The 17,292-nt window shown below is 50.9% G+C and overlaps 1 protein-coding gene across 2 annotated transcripts in view; it reads left to right on the top strand.

Annotated features, from left to right (window-relative positions):
* Positions 1 to 249: 249 nt before the first annotated feature.
* Ctsb (cathepsin B) overlaps positions 250 to 17,292 on the top strand; it is a 20,569-nt gene continuing 3,526 nt past the window's right edge. The window contains exons 1-8 of one of the 2 annotated variants that reach the window (XM_055609653.1): positions 250 to 345; positions 10,732 to 10,882; positions 11,391 to 11,476; positions 12,951 to 13,065; positions 13,763 to 13,881; positions 15,474 to 15,559; positions 15,811 to 15,954; positions 16,463 to 16,579. In XM_055609653.1, the coding sequence (XP_055465628.1) occupies positions 10,757 to 10,882; positions 11,391 to 11,476; positions 12,951 to 13,065; positions 13,763 to 13,881; positions 15,474 to 15,559; positions 15,811 to 15,954; positions 16,463 to 16,579 (793 nt within the window). In that variant the 5' untranslated portion in view covers positions 250 to 345; positions 10,732 to 10,756. Of the gene's footprint in view, positions 346 to 10,731; positions 10,883 to 11,390; positions 11,477 to 12,950; positions 13,066 to 13,762; positions 13,882 to 15,473; positions 15,560 to 15,810; positions 15,955 to 16,462; positions 16,580 to 17,292 lie in introns of those variants that run through there. The other variant, XM_055609654.1, reaches the window with a different exon arrangement.

The following is a 17,292-nucleotide window of genomic DNA, read 5'->3' on the forward strand; positions in this document are numbered from 1 at the left end:
TGGTCTGAGCTTCAGAGTTTGAGGCCAGGAGGCTCCACTGGGACGACAGCCATTTCCAGGTCGCCGATCGCGCGGGGCCTTCCCGATGAATGCAGTAGGAGATGTCACATCTTCCCGGCGCAGGGCTCCCCCAAAGGTCCCTGGAGAGCATCTCTGTGCCGGCTGGAGAGAGCGGGAGTCCGCGGTGCAGGAGTCCCGGGACGAAGGGGTGGGGCCGGAGGGTCACGTGACCAGCCATCGCAGCGGCGGGCGGAGCTGCGTGGGTACTTAGGGGTGCACCGGAGAGGCCCGCAGCGGCTCGATTCGGCTCGGCGGCAGCGGGCCTAGGCTGTCGCGCTGCGCTTGGTGAGTGTGCCCGGGGCGCAGTGGCTCCGCGGCGGAAGTCACCTTGGCTAGGGTCCGGGGGATGGGGATGGGGGTGCCGGGGGAGCGGGCCGCGCGCGGGCGGCGGTGACAGGCCCCTCGCCTGTCCAGGGCGCAGGCGCGGTTCCTCGCGGCCCTAGATGCTCCGCACCGTGGCGTGTCGCGATCCTCTAGGAGAGGAGACCTAGGCTCCTGCAGACTGGCAGAGCTCTGGGCCTTCAAGGTCTCGGGCCGGGGATGGTGATCCCGCGCGGCTCGGCTTCCCTCCGGCGGCCTTGGCGCACTCCAAGGGCGGAGCTGGGGACTTCGGGGAGCTCCGAGGGAGGAGCCTGCAGGGAAGGGTTCGGCCCTGGCTTTCCTTCCAGCCCGCAGGCTCCGGGTCTCAGGGGTGCTGGGGCGAGTATCGACCTGTATCAAGTTTGTGGCTTATTCTAAAGAGTCTGCCCCGGGAACTTTCCACACACAAACCCACGCAGTGCCTGGTACCTTAGAAGACCGGGTCTATTGAAAACAGGAACCTAACCTAGCAGTGGGTGTCTGTCGTGGAACCTGCCCGAAGAGTTAAACCGAGAAACAGGAAGACAAACAGAACGGAGTAGAGGATAGGGGCTGCGGTCCCTTTTTCTGGAGGCGGATGACCAAGATAATGGAAATGTGGTGGGGGGGCGGTGTAGGGAGACATACAGGACACCCTTCCTTCAGTAAGGGCCCTGCTGGCCCTGAGGGGGTAGCATACAAGAGGTGGGGTGGGGCATCAGGGCTGCGGACCAGGTGAATTTGACTTGGTCCCCTAGGGGCCTGAATTAAAAGACCAGCGCCCACCGACACCTTTCCTCCACCTGACCAGATCCTCTCACCTGTTGGGAAGAGAGATAGATTGTGGGGTTCAAAGGGAGGCCTAACACCTTTTGGTGTCTCGAGAAGACTTTTTCCCCAGGTGGGTCTCCTCTGGGAGGGACTGCTGCCGAGGTCTGTTCGTTTTCAGCCTGCAGATTCAGAAGGGTAGCGTGCAGAACGTTGGTGAAAGGTGCTCCCACTTCCCCTCACGGCCCTTCAAGGGAGAATTGCTTCCCATAGGTTCTGGCCATGGTGACCTAAAACTCCAGAGCTCCCAGAGGCATACCAGATCCAGTTAATCACAGCACTTGGAAGGCTGAGGTGGGAGGATCTCTGTGCATTGGAAACCAGTCTGGGCTACATAATGAATTCCAGGACCGTCTGCCTATAGGGTGAAGCTGTTTCACCTCCCAACCCTCCTTCCTTCCAGAAAACAGGCATGCTTGAAAGAAGGCAGCCTGGAGGAAGATGACCTCTGCCCCTTTAAAGACACGTGTCCCAGGCCTACAGGGACTCCATGGAGCTGGGGGGTGGGCTCACGTTTGTGCTTCCCTGGCCCAGGTGGCCTCACAGGCTTTTTAGCACTTCCCTTGGTTGTTGGATCAAGTGTTTTCAGACCAGTCAGGCAGAGGAGGGTAGAAGCTCTTAGCTCCAGGTTGAAACTGGTTCCCTGGAGATGCTGATTCAGCCATCTAGGCTGAGGCCCTTACACAGTCTGGGTGGAAACCTTAAGATGTCAAGTCTCGGGTTCACTGACTTTTGATGGTCTGATGGAAGGAAAATATTAGATGTGTGTGAGGTCTTGCTGTGTGCGATTGAACTTTTGAGAGTCGAGAAGGAAAGCAGGGACTCCGGTGGGACTGATAGGAAGGGAGTGTATGAAGGTGTGTATTGTCTTTGTCCAGCCGCCCATACCTCTGCTCCCATTGTCTTGGCATGCTCCAGGAGCTGCCTAAGAAGGAGTAGGGGCTGCATCTGGAGTGTTTTCCGTCGCTGACAGTTTCTATTCCTCCCTGCACTGAGCATGGTGGAAGTTCTTGGGGTGTAGCTCTGCTGCATGCTGAAACTCCTATCTGTCAGGCTGAGTTCCAGCCCACGGCCTTGGGCGTGCTAATCATGCCCTCTGCCATCGGACTGAATGATACCCAGCCAGCTTTAACCGGTCTCCTCCCTCCACTATCCCTCTCGGGTGGTTTTTTTTGAGACAGGTGCTGATTTATAATCCAGCCAGGCTGTGAACTGGACAGTCCTGCCTCAGCCCTCCCACGTGATAGGGCAGCTTCTGAGATCACTGTCCGCTTCCTGAGGTAGGGCTACTTAGAGCCTGAGCCTATCGATTTGGTTAGTCTAGCTATCCAGCTTGCCCCAGGAATCTCTTTTCTCTGTCAAATGCTGGGATTACAAATGCGGGCCACCAAGTCCTCATAGCATTTCCCTGGGTATTAGGAATTTAATCCCAGGTCCTTGAGACTTCACAGTAATACCTTCCCCCCCCACTGAACCATGTCCTCCAAGCCTTAGTTTCTAATTTTTAGAATTCAGGAGGTGTGTGAGATTGGGGGGACTTTATGATGAAGTGAAATCACCTGCACATCTGTGACATGATTACAGTCACTCAGATTGCTGTGGTGGAATTTGACCTAGAATTCTGTCTCCTGAAGGTGACAGATCCCTACTAAGCTATAGCCATTCAGGACCTGCTCTGTGGTCTCTTCTCATGCCTCAGTTTCCCTCTCCTGTGAAATAGAAGCCTTTTACAAGACTGGAAGGCTCTTTCCAGAACTGGCGTTTTTATATAAGCTGAATCCTGGGAAGGACCTGTGGCCTGTGATCTCAGCTTTTAACCTGTTTTTACTGGGTCAGTAATTCTATAGTATCTGGCCAAGATACTACACCTTCCCAGCAGGCTGCATGGAAGAGAGTAAGGCTGATAAGGGCCATCCACAGAACACTAGAGAACTCTTAGAGAATCTGCTCTCAGAGCAGAGTTGGCTGTCCTCTGACCCTCTGACCTGTGCTGATCTGGCCCAGGCAGGAGGTGAGCCCTCACAGGAGTCACATGTCCTTCTACCTTGCACAAGGCAGATGGTGCTGGCCAGCTTGTGCCAGTCAAAAGTCTATCAAGCCGTATCAGGATTCAGGCAGACTGCCAGTCATTCTCCACTTATTGGCCCCTTCTGGGTTTGGGGCTGTGCTTTGTTTTGATAATCAAATAGTAGAATAAACATTATATAAGGCTTTATTACAGGTAGTATGATGGTCATAATTTTTTACACTAAATAGGATACTTTTTAGGGACAGGGGGTGTTCTGAGACAGTCTTATATTCTAGGCTGGCCTCAAATTCACAGTGTAGCCAAGGATGGCATTGAGCCCCTTATCCTGCCTCTTCATGAGCTGGTGTTATAGGCATCTACCACTCACTACCTCTGGTTTAGTGGACACTGGGGGCTGAACCCAGGATGCTAAGGCAGGCACTCTGCCAGCTGAAGTATAGCCCTAGTCTCAAACCCGGATACTTTTTAAGATAAAGGTAATTACCCCGGGATACTGCGTGTTGGCTGCTGTGTGCATAGAGAGCTATAGAGTCAAGTCAGCAGTGCCAGAGGTTGTCTGGTGGCTCTGCCTGCTGCTGGTTGTTCCTAGTTTGGTACAGGGAGGCACTTCCCAAGAGTAGCTCTGTCTATCGCTTCCATAAGCCTTGAGAGGGACTACTTCTTCCAGGGACCCCAAGAAAGGAGAAGGTTCTCAGCTCACAGACAAAGCGTTTCTGCCACTTGCTTACATTGTCTGCCTGGGCCTCGGCCTGAGCAGCCTGGAGCTTAATTTAGCCTGCAATCGAATTAGGGAACAAGCTGAGATGCATAGAACACTAATCTCATTTTACATCGTAAGGTCTTTAAAAGCCTTGCCCTGTGTGTGTTCTAGAAGCAGAGCTGGGGAATATACTTACCCCACACATCTCGGAAGCAACTCTATACGGGTCTTGAGGAGCTGAGGAACAAAGCTAAAGAACAAACGTTTCTGGGAATGTGGACTGTCCAGTCAAATTGTCTTGTCTCCTACCAACAATTTAATGATGTCTCTCTTAAATGAAGGCCTGTCCTAGTTGGGATTACTGTTGCTGTGATGAAACACCATGACCAAAAGCCACTTGGGAAAGAAAGGGCTTATTTGGTTTACACTTCCACATTCTAGTCCCATCATCGAAGAAAGTCAGAACAGGAGCTCAAACAGGACTGCAGCCTAGAAGCAGGAACTGATATAGAGGCTGTGGAGGGGTGCTGCTTACTGGCTTGCTCCCCATGGCTTGCTCAGCCTGCTTTCCTATAGAACTCAAGGATGGCTCTGTGTACCATGGGTAGGCTCTCCCCCATCAATCACTAGTTAAGAAATTGCCCTGTTGGCTTGCCCACAGTCTGATCTTATGGAGGTATTATCCCAATTGAGCAGGTGAGTGTTCTGGGTCTGAATTACATCTCTAGCCTCCACTCCAGATGTGCCGAGGGTAGATGGAAGCTGTGGGCAGCCCTTATAAGCTGTTTTTTGTTCTTAAGGATCAGCCATGAATCAATTTACAGTGTCCTACCAGAGGCAGGCATGTGAAATCTGAAGCCCACATCAAAGCTGCGATTCATACTTAGCAAAAGGAGGAGTCTCTGGCCTGCAGGTCTGCTCTGCACCCCTTTGAGATTAGGACATCTGCTTTCGCTATAGCTGCCCCTGCATTGGGAGCAACTGGGCAAACCAGTCAAGAGGAAATGAAGCTCCCACGGTCTTGTTCTGTGGGTGGACTGAAGTGGTCAAAACTTGAGGAGCAGGCGCCCTTAATGACAGGCGAAGCCTAGGCAAGTCTGTTTTTATGGAAGAGAAACTCATAAAGTGCAGTGTCCTGGCCCCAGCAGGTCTTCCCATCCTCTTTTCCCACCTCCTGGTGGAGAGCCCCTCTGCACATCTATGATGCATGGTCACAGTTTGTGGCTGTGGGCAAAACATTTCATGCTTCTGATAGTTTGGAGCTGGTATGTGAGAGGTCGGCCTTGTGGTCCTTGAACCACTGTCAGGGGGAGAAGGATGTGTGTGCACTTATCTAGGACGTGGCAGGAGGCCTGTGGGACTTTTCAGGTCTACACGTTCTGACTCCTTTCAGACTTCAGAATGTAGATTTAGTCTCTAGTCTACCTGAGACTGCCTGGCGACCCAAGAAAGCTTGCTTTGTCAAGCCTGAGGTCCTTCAGTGTTTTTAGGTATCGTTACATGTTTCCTTCACCCTGGCATCAGCTTCTCCTTGGATGTTTGTTCCGTTTTCTTCCAGAGTCCCAGGGGCTATATTTGTCTGAGGAAGGGCATTCAGCTAGTTTTGGGGAACGGTTTTGCTGTTGATGGGATCACCAGCCTACCAGCCATTCTGTGCATGTAACAGTGTTGGGTAGAGTGAGCGACAGCGATAGCAGGACGGTGAAGACATTGATTGCTATGTAGGTTTGAAAAGGAAGAGGGTAGTGGGACCCAGGAGCAGCTGGCTTGAGCTAGAAATAAATTGTGCCCACAGCTGCCCTCTACTTGAACACCTGGGAGAGAAGGCTGGTTAGTGGTGAATGCACTTGTCTGTTCCAGCCCCCTTCTTTTGTGAAATAAAGACTTTCTGTTACCTAAAAATACAAATCACAGAATTGGGAAATAAAGGGAAGTGCTTGCTAAACTAGGGGAAACAAAAGACAGTTTCTGTTTCAGGCAAAGACTTGGAATCCATGATAGGTTGACAGGTTTACGGACAGCTTAGCTTATCCTTGTCACTATCAGCTGTGTCACCAAAGTGCCTGTGTGTGTGAAGACTGGTGTCTTCAGGGAATCAGCTCCTGGCACTCTACGTGGGGACAGCATGCTTCATACATTTCAGACGATTGTCTCAAGCCTTTTGACAAGGCTTGTGGATTTTCCTGAGGGTGGAAGCTTGTGTTAATTCAGACTCCTGCCAAGTGGAGGCTTTGAGAGTGGGTTTGGAGCAAACCGGAATTAGGAATGGAGCCTGCTGTAGCTAGCAGCTGTCTTTCTCTCCGTGTGCACTGATGCAGGGTTTTTCTAGCCACGTTTGCTCCTCTCATCACCTGGAAACATGGTGCTCATGGCCACCTTGGAGGTGCAGAAGCTGAGCCTCTGAGAAGGGCGGTGTCCAAGGGTGACAGTAGCAGAACCAAGATCCAGATGTTGGTGTCAGCCCTCCAGTGCAGCCACAGTGGCTGGTGGCCAGGTGAATCCTCGCTTGATTCCAGTGCTCATCCAAGGTTGCTCTTGGAGGAGGAGTGGAGAATCTAGGGATTTGGAGGTGAAGACTTTTTCCCAGAATTCATCTTGTTATACGTGGACTTAGATATTGGGTGGGTGCTATTGAGCTGCTGAAGCCTCAGTATCTGAGTTTGCAGCAGACCTGATGGTGGGGATAAAGCCCAGGAGTAAAGGGTAGGCTCCAATGGAAACTGAGCTTCCCAGAAAGTAGCCTGCAACTTCAGGGGCCAGGGGCTATAGACTATGGAACCTGAGAATCCTTGGGGGGTATGAGAGTGCCTGTGTTCTTTGCTACCACAGAAACCCAAAGGTATCTTTTTTAAAATTTCAAGTTACCATGGAAACGAGCCTCCCGGCTCGGCTTATATTTAACAGCTCAACAGATGCCAAGTCCCTATGGGGCATCTCGGGATACTCTTATTCTCTAACATACAGTCTGGTGTGAACCCAAAGGTATCAGTCTTTCAACATAGGAGATCCTAGCACACTTACCAGTCCCTTCCTTCATCCAGACTCCCACCCTAGGGAGTGGACACTCCAATGTCTTGTCTCGGACACTTGTCTTGGAGGAAAGACATCAATGTCTTTCTGCATCAATATCTCTTGTCTGGGAGGAAAGATTCAGATTCGGGGCTTAGGAGATGACTTAGCTGAAAAAGGACTTGTGCAAAGATCCAAGTTTGGTTCCCAAGGACCTGAGTGATCCCCAGAACCCATGTTAAAAAAAAAAAAAAAAGCCAGGCATGTTGGTGCACACTTCTAATGCCAGCATTGGGGAGGCAGAGACAGGCTCACTGGCAGCAGCCAGCCCTGCCTATTTGGTAGGGTCCAGCCCCTGTTTGGAAATAAGCTGGATGACATCAGCAACAACACCTGTTGTCCTGGTCTCCAGAGGTCCAAACATCGATTGTACTTGCATACGCTTGAACATGCATGCACACAAAAACACACAAAAAGGTTAAGAAGTCAAGTACAAGTGAGAAAGTGCTGCTGAGAGAAAAAGGAGACATTTACCTCATGACGTGGTTTGGAGGCCATGCAATGGTGACACATGGTCATGTGAGACAGGCTTCCCATGAGTCACTGGAAATGGAGACAGTAAGTGTGTCAGATAGAAAGCCTGTAGGGCCTTCCCGGTAGCAGGAAATGGTGGCTAATTATTCGAGGGCTATTTTCAAAGGTCTTTAGTTGTCCTCGTGGCTGTGGTTGTTTGTCAGTGGATTCCTTGCTAGGTGTGCTAGGGTGCACTTGTGGCCGCAGCCTTCAAAAGCCAGAGGGTTACTGTAAGTTCAAGGCTGGCTTGGTCTGTGTAGCAAGTTCCAGGCCAGTTAGGGCTACAGCAAAGGCCCAGCCTTAGAGGGATGGGGTGATGAGACAAGCGAGGATTCTTTGAAATACAAGGACATGTTTGTTTAAAAGTATACGTGTGTGTATGTGTGTGTTAGCCCATTTTCCACTATTATAATGAGATACCCAGAGCTGGGCACTCTAAAGAAAGGGGGTTTATATAGCTTACTGTCTGGGAGGCTGAAAGCTCAAGGCCAGGCAGTCCATGGATTTGGCCTCTTTCTGGGGCCCTTTATACCATAGTGTGTGTGTGAGCCTTGGCAGGAATGCCTGTGGTAGGAAGCCCTTGCATAGCTAGAGGACAAATGGGAACAGGAGGGGGAGTCATACACCAAGACCTCCCACCAAGCCCCCTCTTAAAACCCACCTGTTTTAACTCAGTACCGGGCGCTCTACACAGGAAACTTTGCATCATAGCCATAGAAGGCCAAAAAGGAGTCCTCAGGGCGCCTGACCTGCCTGCTTAGTAGACACAGCCCCTGTGTCCCCAGTCTTCTAACTGTGGGACTGGGGTGGTTTTACTTCATTTCTACAGCGTGGTTTGCTTCAGCTAGGTTTGTTTTCTGTGGCTGTTTTGAACTGTCGAGCCCCTTTTAGTGATGTAATAGTTACTATGTTCCTGGACCTTTGTCTTATTTATGGTCTTGTGTTCATGCAAGATGTTTGGTGGACATTGGCATGCTTGTCACTGTCTATGGGATAAATGTGTTCGGATAAATGTCCAGTGCTGACCCCATGCATACAGTTTCAGTTGACAGGTCTAGGCGGGCTTCTCTGTGGTTCCGCTCTCTAAGAACCCAAAGTGCTTTGGCCTCTGGGACTGCCAGCTTCTCGATTTCACCTGTACCACCCTGAAGCTGAAACATGTTCGTATCCGCATTGGCCACCTGGACTTTTTCTTAGTCACTCTATCCATTTTCCCACCATGTTCTTGTGTCTGATGTGAGAGTGTGTGGTGCTGGGGTTGGAACCCAGAGTCTCGTGTATGCGAGACCATCTACTTCTCAGCTACATCTCAGCCCCAAGTCCTCTGATGTTCGAGTCTTGTTTTATCAGGGGCACAAAGCTTTTATGGGAGCCCTGTTTTTCCCACGTGTCTTGGTTGCCGTCTTTATCATGAAGATTTATTATGTGTGTACCTGTGGAGGCCAGAGGACAACTTGTGAGAGTCAGTCCTGTCCTTCCTCAAACAGGGGATGAGACCCAGGTCATTGGGCTTGGCGACAAGCACCTTTATCTGCAGAGCCGTATCGCCAGCGTAAGACTTTTAATTTTAATGCGATGCCTGACAGGTTATGGTTTATGCCAGTTTCAGGCTTTCCAGGGAGTTAGCTTTGCTTGGGGGCTTTTCACTTGCTTTGTTCTGTGTATTGTAGTGTAGCCAAGGCTAGCCAAGAGCCCTTGCTCCTCATGCCTCAGGCCTCCTGAGCCCTGGGATTACAAGCACACAGCCAGCTCAGACTTGCACGGTTTTGAGGTCTCTCTTCCATGTAGCACTTTTTGTGTCAGGGAGCCAGGTGTAAGAGCTGGCCTTCCTTGTTTTCCCAGAACAGGCAGCCAGCTGTGCAAGCACATCTGCAGGAGTGTGTCACTTCCTCCTTCCCCGGCCCACACACACTCTTCCCACACCCAGGATGAGTTTTGAGTGGCCTTACTTTTTTGTTTCAGTAGAACTTTTTCTGAGCCAGTGTCACCGGGCATTTTATAGCACATTGTGGTCTTCTAGAAGGCCCCCGTTGGAGCATTTCAAGAATAGTCTTTCCGCTCGCACACAACGTTCTTACAGACAAGCTGTTGTTCAGATTCCCTCCCTCGAATCCACCACACGCACACCAGGCTGCTGTCCTGATACTAAGGACACAACGTTGTTGCCCGAACTTAAATGACAGTTTTTAGTTTTCCTGTAACACAATTGTAGGCCTGCGATCCAGCACTCAGGAAATAGGCAGGAAGAATAAGTCAGTGCCCCCCCCATGTCCTTTCAACCTTTGACCCTGATGGAGAGCGCTGGCTCCTTGTAAGCCCTAGAGTCAGGACAGGGTCCCAGACTACCCACCCCTATTGTTGCTCCCACGAGGCTCAAACCACACATGTCAGCACCCAGGAAAGACCTGGCCCTTAGCTGCTTGCCCAAGAGGGTGTGACTGATGGGTTGAGCTGGAAACGACTGGTCTCCTGACTCAGAGCCAGTTCACAAGATCCAAGGTCCAAGGTATTGATGTAATTAATAGTTTTCCTTCTCAGGAGCTGGAAGCAAAGCCCTTGGTTGGCAGGAAAAAAAACCAGAGGGGCTCCTGGGAGCCTAGTGCCCCTGCTGTAGTCAGTGTGCTTCTTTAGTTCCCGGCAGCTGGCACCAGCCCGGCTTGTGTTGGCTTGAAACTTGCCAAGAAGGGAGCTCACATAGCTGGGGAGATGACCCAAGCCTGAAGTAGAAGGAAAGAACCAGAAGTTGTCCTCCACACATACATACAAACAAAATAAATTGAAAATGTTTTAAAGTGAGGCTTGGGAACATCACTTCTTTTAGTTTCCTCACCCGTTGGCTCTCCTCAGGACTTATTCATACAGATTGACTTTTTTTTTTTTTTTTTTTTTTTTGAGGCAGGTTGTAGCTGCATGGCCTAAACTGAACTCTGAACACCTCAGACTTCCCAGAGTAGGGTTTACACCATTCAGCTTAAAGCTAACAGTTCTAGAATACCAAAAAGAATCTCTCAAACTTAGTTCATCAGGTACATACGGTTTAAAAGTCGCCCCGAGCGGACATACATACTGGCGTGTGTGCTACAGTGTCCCATCAAACCGGGCTTCATTCACGGTGGGGCCATAAAGGCAGCCAGGGGGCCTGAGCAGGACTCTCATGTGGAAGTGGTTCTGATGCTGCCTGTGTTCTTTCTAGGAGGGTGCAGGATCCAGCTTCCAGAATGTGGTGGTCCTTGATCACTCTCTCTTGCCTGCTGGCACTGGCCAGTGCCCACAACAGTCCTTCCTTCCACCAACTGTCGGATGACCTGATCAACTATGTCAATAAACACAACACAACGTGGCAGGTAGGCTGTGCTGCTATTTCCTGTCTGTCTGTCTGTCCGTCTTTGTGGGTCCCTGTTCTGGGTTACCCTGTGCACTCTGCTTCTGAGGTGACTAACTGGCCATAGGCCATTCTTTTCTGGAACCTGAAGCTCCTGGACCACACCAGCCTCCCCCCTGGTCTCCACATTGCATTATGGGAGTGCACATATGTGTGAACACTTGTCCGTGGAGGTGTGTGGAGGGATGTGAGCTTGAAAACGAGGTGGGCCCTGGGGAAGCTACCCCGGAAGATGAGGTGGTTTCTTACTACTTCCTGCCATCATTTCCTCCAGGTCTGGGCCAGCTCTCCTGCTAATAGCTGAAAGCAAATTAGAGAAGACGCGATAGTCTGAGAGCTGTGCCCTGACCCTGAATCGCTCTGCCTATTCCCCTCACTTCCTGAATTGAGCAGGACCCCTGACCTTCACATCCCCATCTTCTGAAGCCCCTCGGCGGGTGGGTGACTGTCCTGGTGTGGCTCTCTTCCAGGCTGGACGCAACTTCTACAATGTTGAAATGAGCTATCTGAAGAGGCTGTGTGGTACCATCCTGGGTGGACCCAAGCTGCCAGAAAGGTGAGTGACACTGTCTGCAGGAGACCCTGCTCCCATGCCCTGGCTTGTGAGCAGTAGTGCTAGTGTTGGGGTATAGGGAGAGGTAGAGGAAGCCCTTTCTGAATTCCCTAGGTGTGTTCTTCAGAGATGGCCTCAAATGCTGGATTTACTACCTTGTCTCATCCTCACATGAGGCCCCAGGCTTGGCAGTTGAGGTCTGGCTACACTCAGCTCTGAATAATTCAAGGACAGTCCATGGGAGCTGCCATTTATAGTTGATTTTTCTGGAAAACTGCAATGGACATTTTCATGGGGAAATTGTTCTTAGCAAGGATTAGGAATGTCTGTCTGAGGATGGTGATGGTGTTGTCTAACTCATGTTGGGCTGAAGGCACGGCACAGTTTAATATTTTAGAAATTCCAAGTCAGAAAGGTGGGAAAAGACTGAAGGCATTACTTTAGAGTCAGTAGGGCGCAATACATACAGGAGCAAAGGCCCAGTGCATGTCTCTGCCTGGCTCTCCCTTCTCATGACAGACGCACAGCAGGATCCTCAGATACACTGTGCCCTTCAGGGTTTTGGCTGTGGCCTTGAACTCATGGTCTTCCTGCCAGACACACACCTCTGCATCCTGCCCCGACACCAGTCCACGCATCAAACTGAGGATGCTTAGCTGTCAGCTGCTTCTTCAGAGTTAATGAGAGAATCTGGATGCTTTCCGTAGATAGCCCTAACACCTAGGATAGGCACGTCTAACCTAGGCATTGCCAAGTGTCTCTTCAAGGAAAATAAAAGAAAACGAATCCCAGGACCAGAAAGATGGTTCAGTGGTTAAGAGCACTGGTTACCCTCGCAGAGGATCTGGGTTCAGTTCCTGGCTCAAACACATAATGCCAGTTCCAGGGGATCTAATGCCTTCTGACCTCTGAGGCCACCAGGCACGCATGTAGTGCGCAGACATACGTACAGGCAAACCACTTCTACACTAAATAAATCAACCCAACAGAAAAGGATGAATCATAGTCCCCCCCCCCCCGTATATCCACAACACCAACCTAAAAATACATGTGAAGAATTATTGTTATTTAAGTCTTATTTGAATGGGATGTGGTGAGGTATTGCCTGTAATTCCAACGTTCACTAAGGACTTGGTCATGGTAGGAGGATGAAGAGTTCCAGGCTAGCCTGGGCTACGTAGCCAGACCCTATCTAAAAAAAAGGAGGAGGAGGAGGAAGAAGAAGAAGAAGAAAAAGGGATGGGGGGGGGAAGGCTTACCTGTATCCTACCAGTAGGATAGTTGACAGTACCCATTAAATAAGTATAGAAATGTACACAATGCTGAGTCATACTGGGAAGTGGTAAATGACGCCTCCTGCCTATGTCTCACCCCCTCTCTAAGAGCTACAGCTCAGTCTCAGGCCAGCTGCCCTTAGCCGAGTCTTTCAGGGGTGAGGGAGGGAACTGTAATTTGTAACAGCCCTTCCTTTGCCCAGGGTTGGGTTCGCTGAGGGCATTAATCTACCTGAAACCTTCGATGCCCGGGAACAGTGGCCTGACTGCCCGACCATCAAAGAGATTAGAGACCAGGGCTCCTGCGGCTCCTGTTGGGTAAGACCGTGCTGGTGGGAAGGGCTTCCGGAAGAAAACTGGATGGGGCCTGGTGTATCTAGGGAGGGCCCAGCTGTGACGAGGCGAGGGAGATGTCTGAAGTCCGTTTCTTTCCGCCACTCTGGTTTATGATCCTTGTGGCCAGGAATTACTGCAAGGACGGAGTGAGTGGCGGATGCACCATGATGGGCGTGCATTGGGTCTTGTACACTGGCTGTGAAGCCGCTTTCCCTCAGGAAATACAGCATCTCTGATCCAACACGGCTTCATGAGTGTTCTGCCAGCAGGCTGTCTGTGCTTTTTAAACTATGGCAAAATGTGCACGGCAGAAAATGCAACCCTTTTAACTAAGTATTCAATCCAGTGACATTAAATATGTTCCTGGTGTTGGGCGGCCATCTCAGCCGCCCATCTACACAGTCCTTTCCTCGCCTCCAGATGAGCCTGGTCAGTCATACTGAGTCCTCGTGGCCCTCTTGTGCCCATGCTGGCTCCCATCTGCTCTCTGCCTCGGAGTTTGCTCCACATGAGCCAAGTTCCCGGGCAGAAGGCCTGCTGCATTGATCTCTTTGATGCTAAGTGTGAGCCCAGGAGCCTCACCTGACATTGAAAAGGGTCTAAGCATTCAGAAGGCTGAGGGCCCTCCCTGCTTCAGCAAGGTGGGCTTCTTCTGAGGCAGTTCTGACTGTTAACACAGGCATTCGGGGCAGCGGAAGCCATGTCTGACCGGATCTGCATCCACACCAGAGGCAGAGTCAACGTGGAGGTGTCTGCTCAGGACCTGCTTACCTGCTGTGGTAGCCGGTGTGGGGACGGGTAAGCAATGGGTACCTGTTCCTGGAGACCCTAGCCACCTGTACTGAGTAGCTGACAGCTGCCTCGGGAGAAATCTGTTTCCATGGCTGAGACGACTCTGTGGTAGCTGCTGCTGTTGAGCTTCTCAGAACCAGATTGGCCTAAGCTCAGTGGGGACAGAGTCCTGGCAGAACGTGGTCTCCAAACGTTGTGATTACCTTCTGTTCCCTGTCTGGCTCTTATCCTTACTTGTTCCCCCCATCATCTCCCACTCCCATCCCCCGCTCAGGAAAATATACTGGTCTGCTCTGTAAGGATGCAGACCTCTGTTGGGGAGGCGGTGTTAAGGCGGTGGGGTGTCACATTAAACTCAGTCCGTAACTCAGGTGCTCTCCAGTGTCATCGGGGCCCTTAGTCTATAGCAGTGGTGCAGGTCAGATATCCCTGAGAGTTTCAAAAGAAATGTGTCTGGGCCTCACCACACCTTGTTTTGCAAGGGGTTCTCCTAAGTACAGTCCCAACCCAAGCGGACGTCTTAAAGCAGGGCATGACCCTGTATTTGCCTGTTGCCTTCATGGTCCTGTCGCCGTCTCAGCTGAGCATACATTCACTGTGGCTCTAACTCTTTAGAGTCCAGCAGGTGGCCTGGAAACCGTGTGAACCCTCCCTTCTTCATAATTTAAGGAATAGAAGAGTCATCTTTACTGTAGATCACAGAAATCTCACTTCCTGATTTTTCAGAACGTGTGCCTTTTCACACAAAGAAGGCACTTACAGCTTCTCTTTGACATGTCTGAGGTGCCAGTATCACCACTGTTAGACTTAATTGGTTATCAAGGGTCACTTGTACCCACACGGCAGCGTCGAAGCTGTGGATTTGATAACCAAGATGGTTCTCAATTGACTGGAGATAGTAGCGTATACAGCGTGGATTCTCTGGACAGAGGTGCTGGGTGTTCGATTCTTAATGGACCAGGCAGTGTGAGATTTCACTGTGCTACTCAGAACAGTGTGCAGATAATTCTGAGGAATCTGTTCTGGAAATTTCCACTTAACGTGTTTGGACCTTAGTTGATGGTATAATAAAACCTCAGAAATCAAAGTACTGTGGGTGTGGTGGTGCATGCCTTTAGTCTCAGCCCTTGGGAGGCAGAGCGGGAGGATCTCAGCCTGGTGTACATAATGAGCTCTAAGACAGCCAGGACTACATAGAGAGACCTTCCTTTAGAAAGAGAGAGAGAAAGACGGGAAGATGGGAGGGAGGAAGAGATAGAAAAAGGAAGGAAGGAAGGAAGAAAGAAATCAGACTACAGGTAATGGAGGGTGCCTTTGTAGTTGAGAACCACTATTTCAGGAAGAGGGGAGTGTTGAAGCTCAGTTTGATTTGGATGTTTGAAAAAAAAAGAGTCCGTGTGTCCTTGTGGATGGAGATGGAGCTTGGCTAGGCCCCTGGTGGAGTGACAGTGGAGATAGGGTGAATGGGATGTTGGACTGTGGGAGGGTACACTGAGGACAGTGTATGCGCGGGCGGGGGTGACCTTGGTATTTGTAGCATGCATTGATCTGTGGGGACAGCTGGTGCTCTCTTGCCATTGACAAAAGCTCTTTTTCAGCTGTAATGGTGGCTATCCCTCTGCAGCCTGGGGCTTTTGGACAAGAGAAGGCGTGGTTTCTGGTGGACTCTACAATTCTCACATAGGTGAGTGTGCGCCCACCACTCCTGTCTCGAAGGTGGATTTGATAGGCAAGTGTTGGTGGCTTCCCTTTCTAGTGTAAAGGGAAGGTCAAGGGCCAGCTGATAGATAGTTAGCCAGAGCACCCTCACTACAAGCGCAGACCCCACAGGATGCAGACGTGGTCTGGCTGCACCCCAGTCCTACCTGGCCGGGGGAGGGGGATCTCACAGTGGGGGTTGCAGGCTGATGTCACCTTGTCCCCTCCATTCGTCAGGCTGCCTACCCTACACCATCCCTCCCTGCGAACACCATGTCAACGGCAGCCGGCCGAAGTGCAGTGGAGAAGGAGAGACTCCCAGGTGCACCAAGAGCTGTGAGGCTGGCTATTCCCCATCCTACAAAGAAGACAAGCACTACGGTAAGGCGGGACCTGGCTTGGGCCTGCTGAGGGAGGGAGGCCAGTGTCACCGAGTGCTAAAAGGCCAGAGCGGTGGCGGTGGTGGTGGTGGCAGTGGTGGTGTCGGCGTCGGTGGCGGCAGCTGCGCACACCTTTAATCCCAGCAGGGGGCAGAGGCAGGCGGGTCTCTGAGTTTGAGGCCAGCCTGGTCTACAGAGAGGGTTTCAGGACAGCCAAGGATACCCCAAGAAACCCTGGAAGCAGCAAGAAGAAGGGAAGCTGGGTAATTCGCATCTGTCTCACTGGACAGAGCTACATGCTTCATACTCTGCCTGGTCCACTCTGTCCTGGCTCAGCTCCTTTGAGCTCCAAGGGACCAGGCAGACCATTGTTTTGCAAGGGGTTAGAACCTGGTTTTAAACCTCTGGCCTCTTCTAGGACTGTGTAACTCTGCTTACTTCTTACCTTGACCTCTGCTGGGGGGGCTGGAGGCGCTTTCTCACCCTGACCAGCTTTGTTCCTTCTGCAGGGTACACTTCCTACAGTGTGTCTAACAATGAGAAGGAGATCATGGCGGAAATCTACAAAAACGGCCCAGTGGAGGGTGCCTTTACTGTGTTTGAAGACTTCCTGCATTACAAAAACGGTACCTAGTGACCCCAATGGCAGGGTTGGAAGGAGGTCAGAGCCCACGGGCCCACATGGGTCCACATGAGCCAGCAGGTCTCACAGGGAGGCCAGAACACTGGGGACTCAGCTTCCTTCCTCGCTTTTTTCTCTGGGCAGAGTCACCCTGTGGTGGTGGTCTGATGGTCACAGCCTCCCCCCTGCTGTGTCACTGGCTCCCTTTGAGCATGGTCTCCACAGAGCCTCTCTGGAGGTCCCTTTTCATCCCTGACAGCCCAGCTCAGCTCCCTGCTCTGCTGATGCTTCTTCCTTTCCACAGCCATCCCTCCTGTCTTTGTCTCTCACCCATATTTGACAGTACTCATTCCTCTTTCTTTATCTCTGCAAAGGCCTAGATCAGCTCAGCCTTCCACCTAGCTGGGATCACAATTTTGACTTGGACTTAGCAGCTCATAATATCAGGGTTCTCAACCCATGGCTCGTGAAGCCTTTGATTCAGTTTATAACAGTGAAAATACATTCTACATTATCAGATATTTACATTACGGTTCATATTATGAAGTAGAAGCAAAAATAATTTTATGGGTTGGGGTCCCATCAGAACATGAGGAACTGTATTAAAGAGTCGCAGCATTAAGAAGGTTGAGAACCACTGCTTTAGAGGAACAGAACTTAACAGAATGAATCTTTCTTTCTTTCTTTCTTTCTTTCTTTCTTTCTTTCTTTCTTTCT

Source organism: Psammomys obesus, unplaced genomic scaffold (assembly GCF_907164565.1).
Source record: "Psammomys obesus unplaced genomic scaffold, mPsaObe1.curated_primary_1811, whole genome shotgun sequence".
Lineage (NCBI taxonomy): Eukaryota > Metazoa > Chordata > Mammalia > Rodentia > Muridae > Psammomys > Psammomys obesus.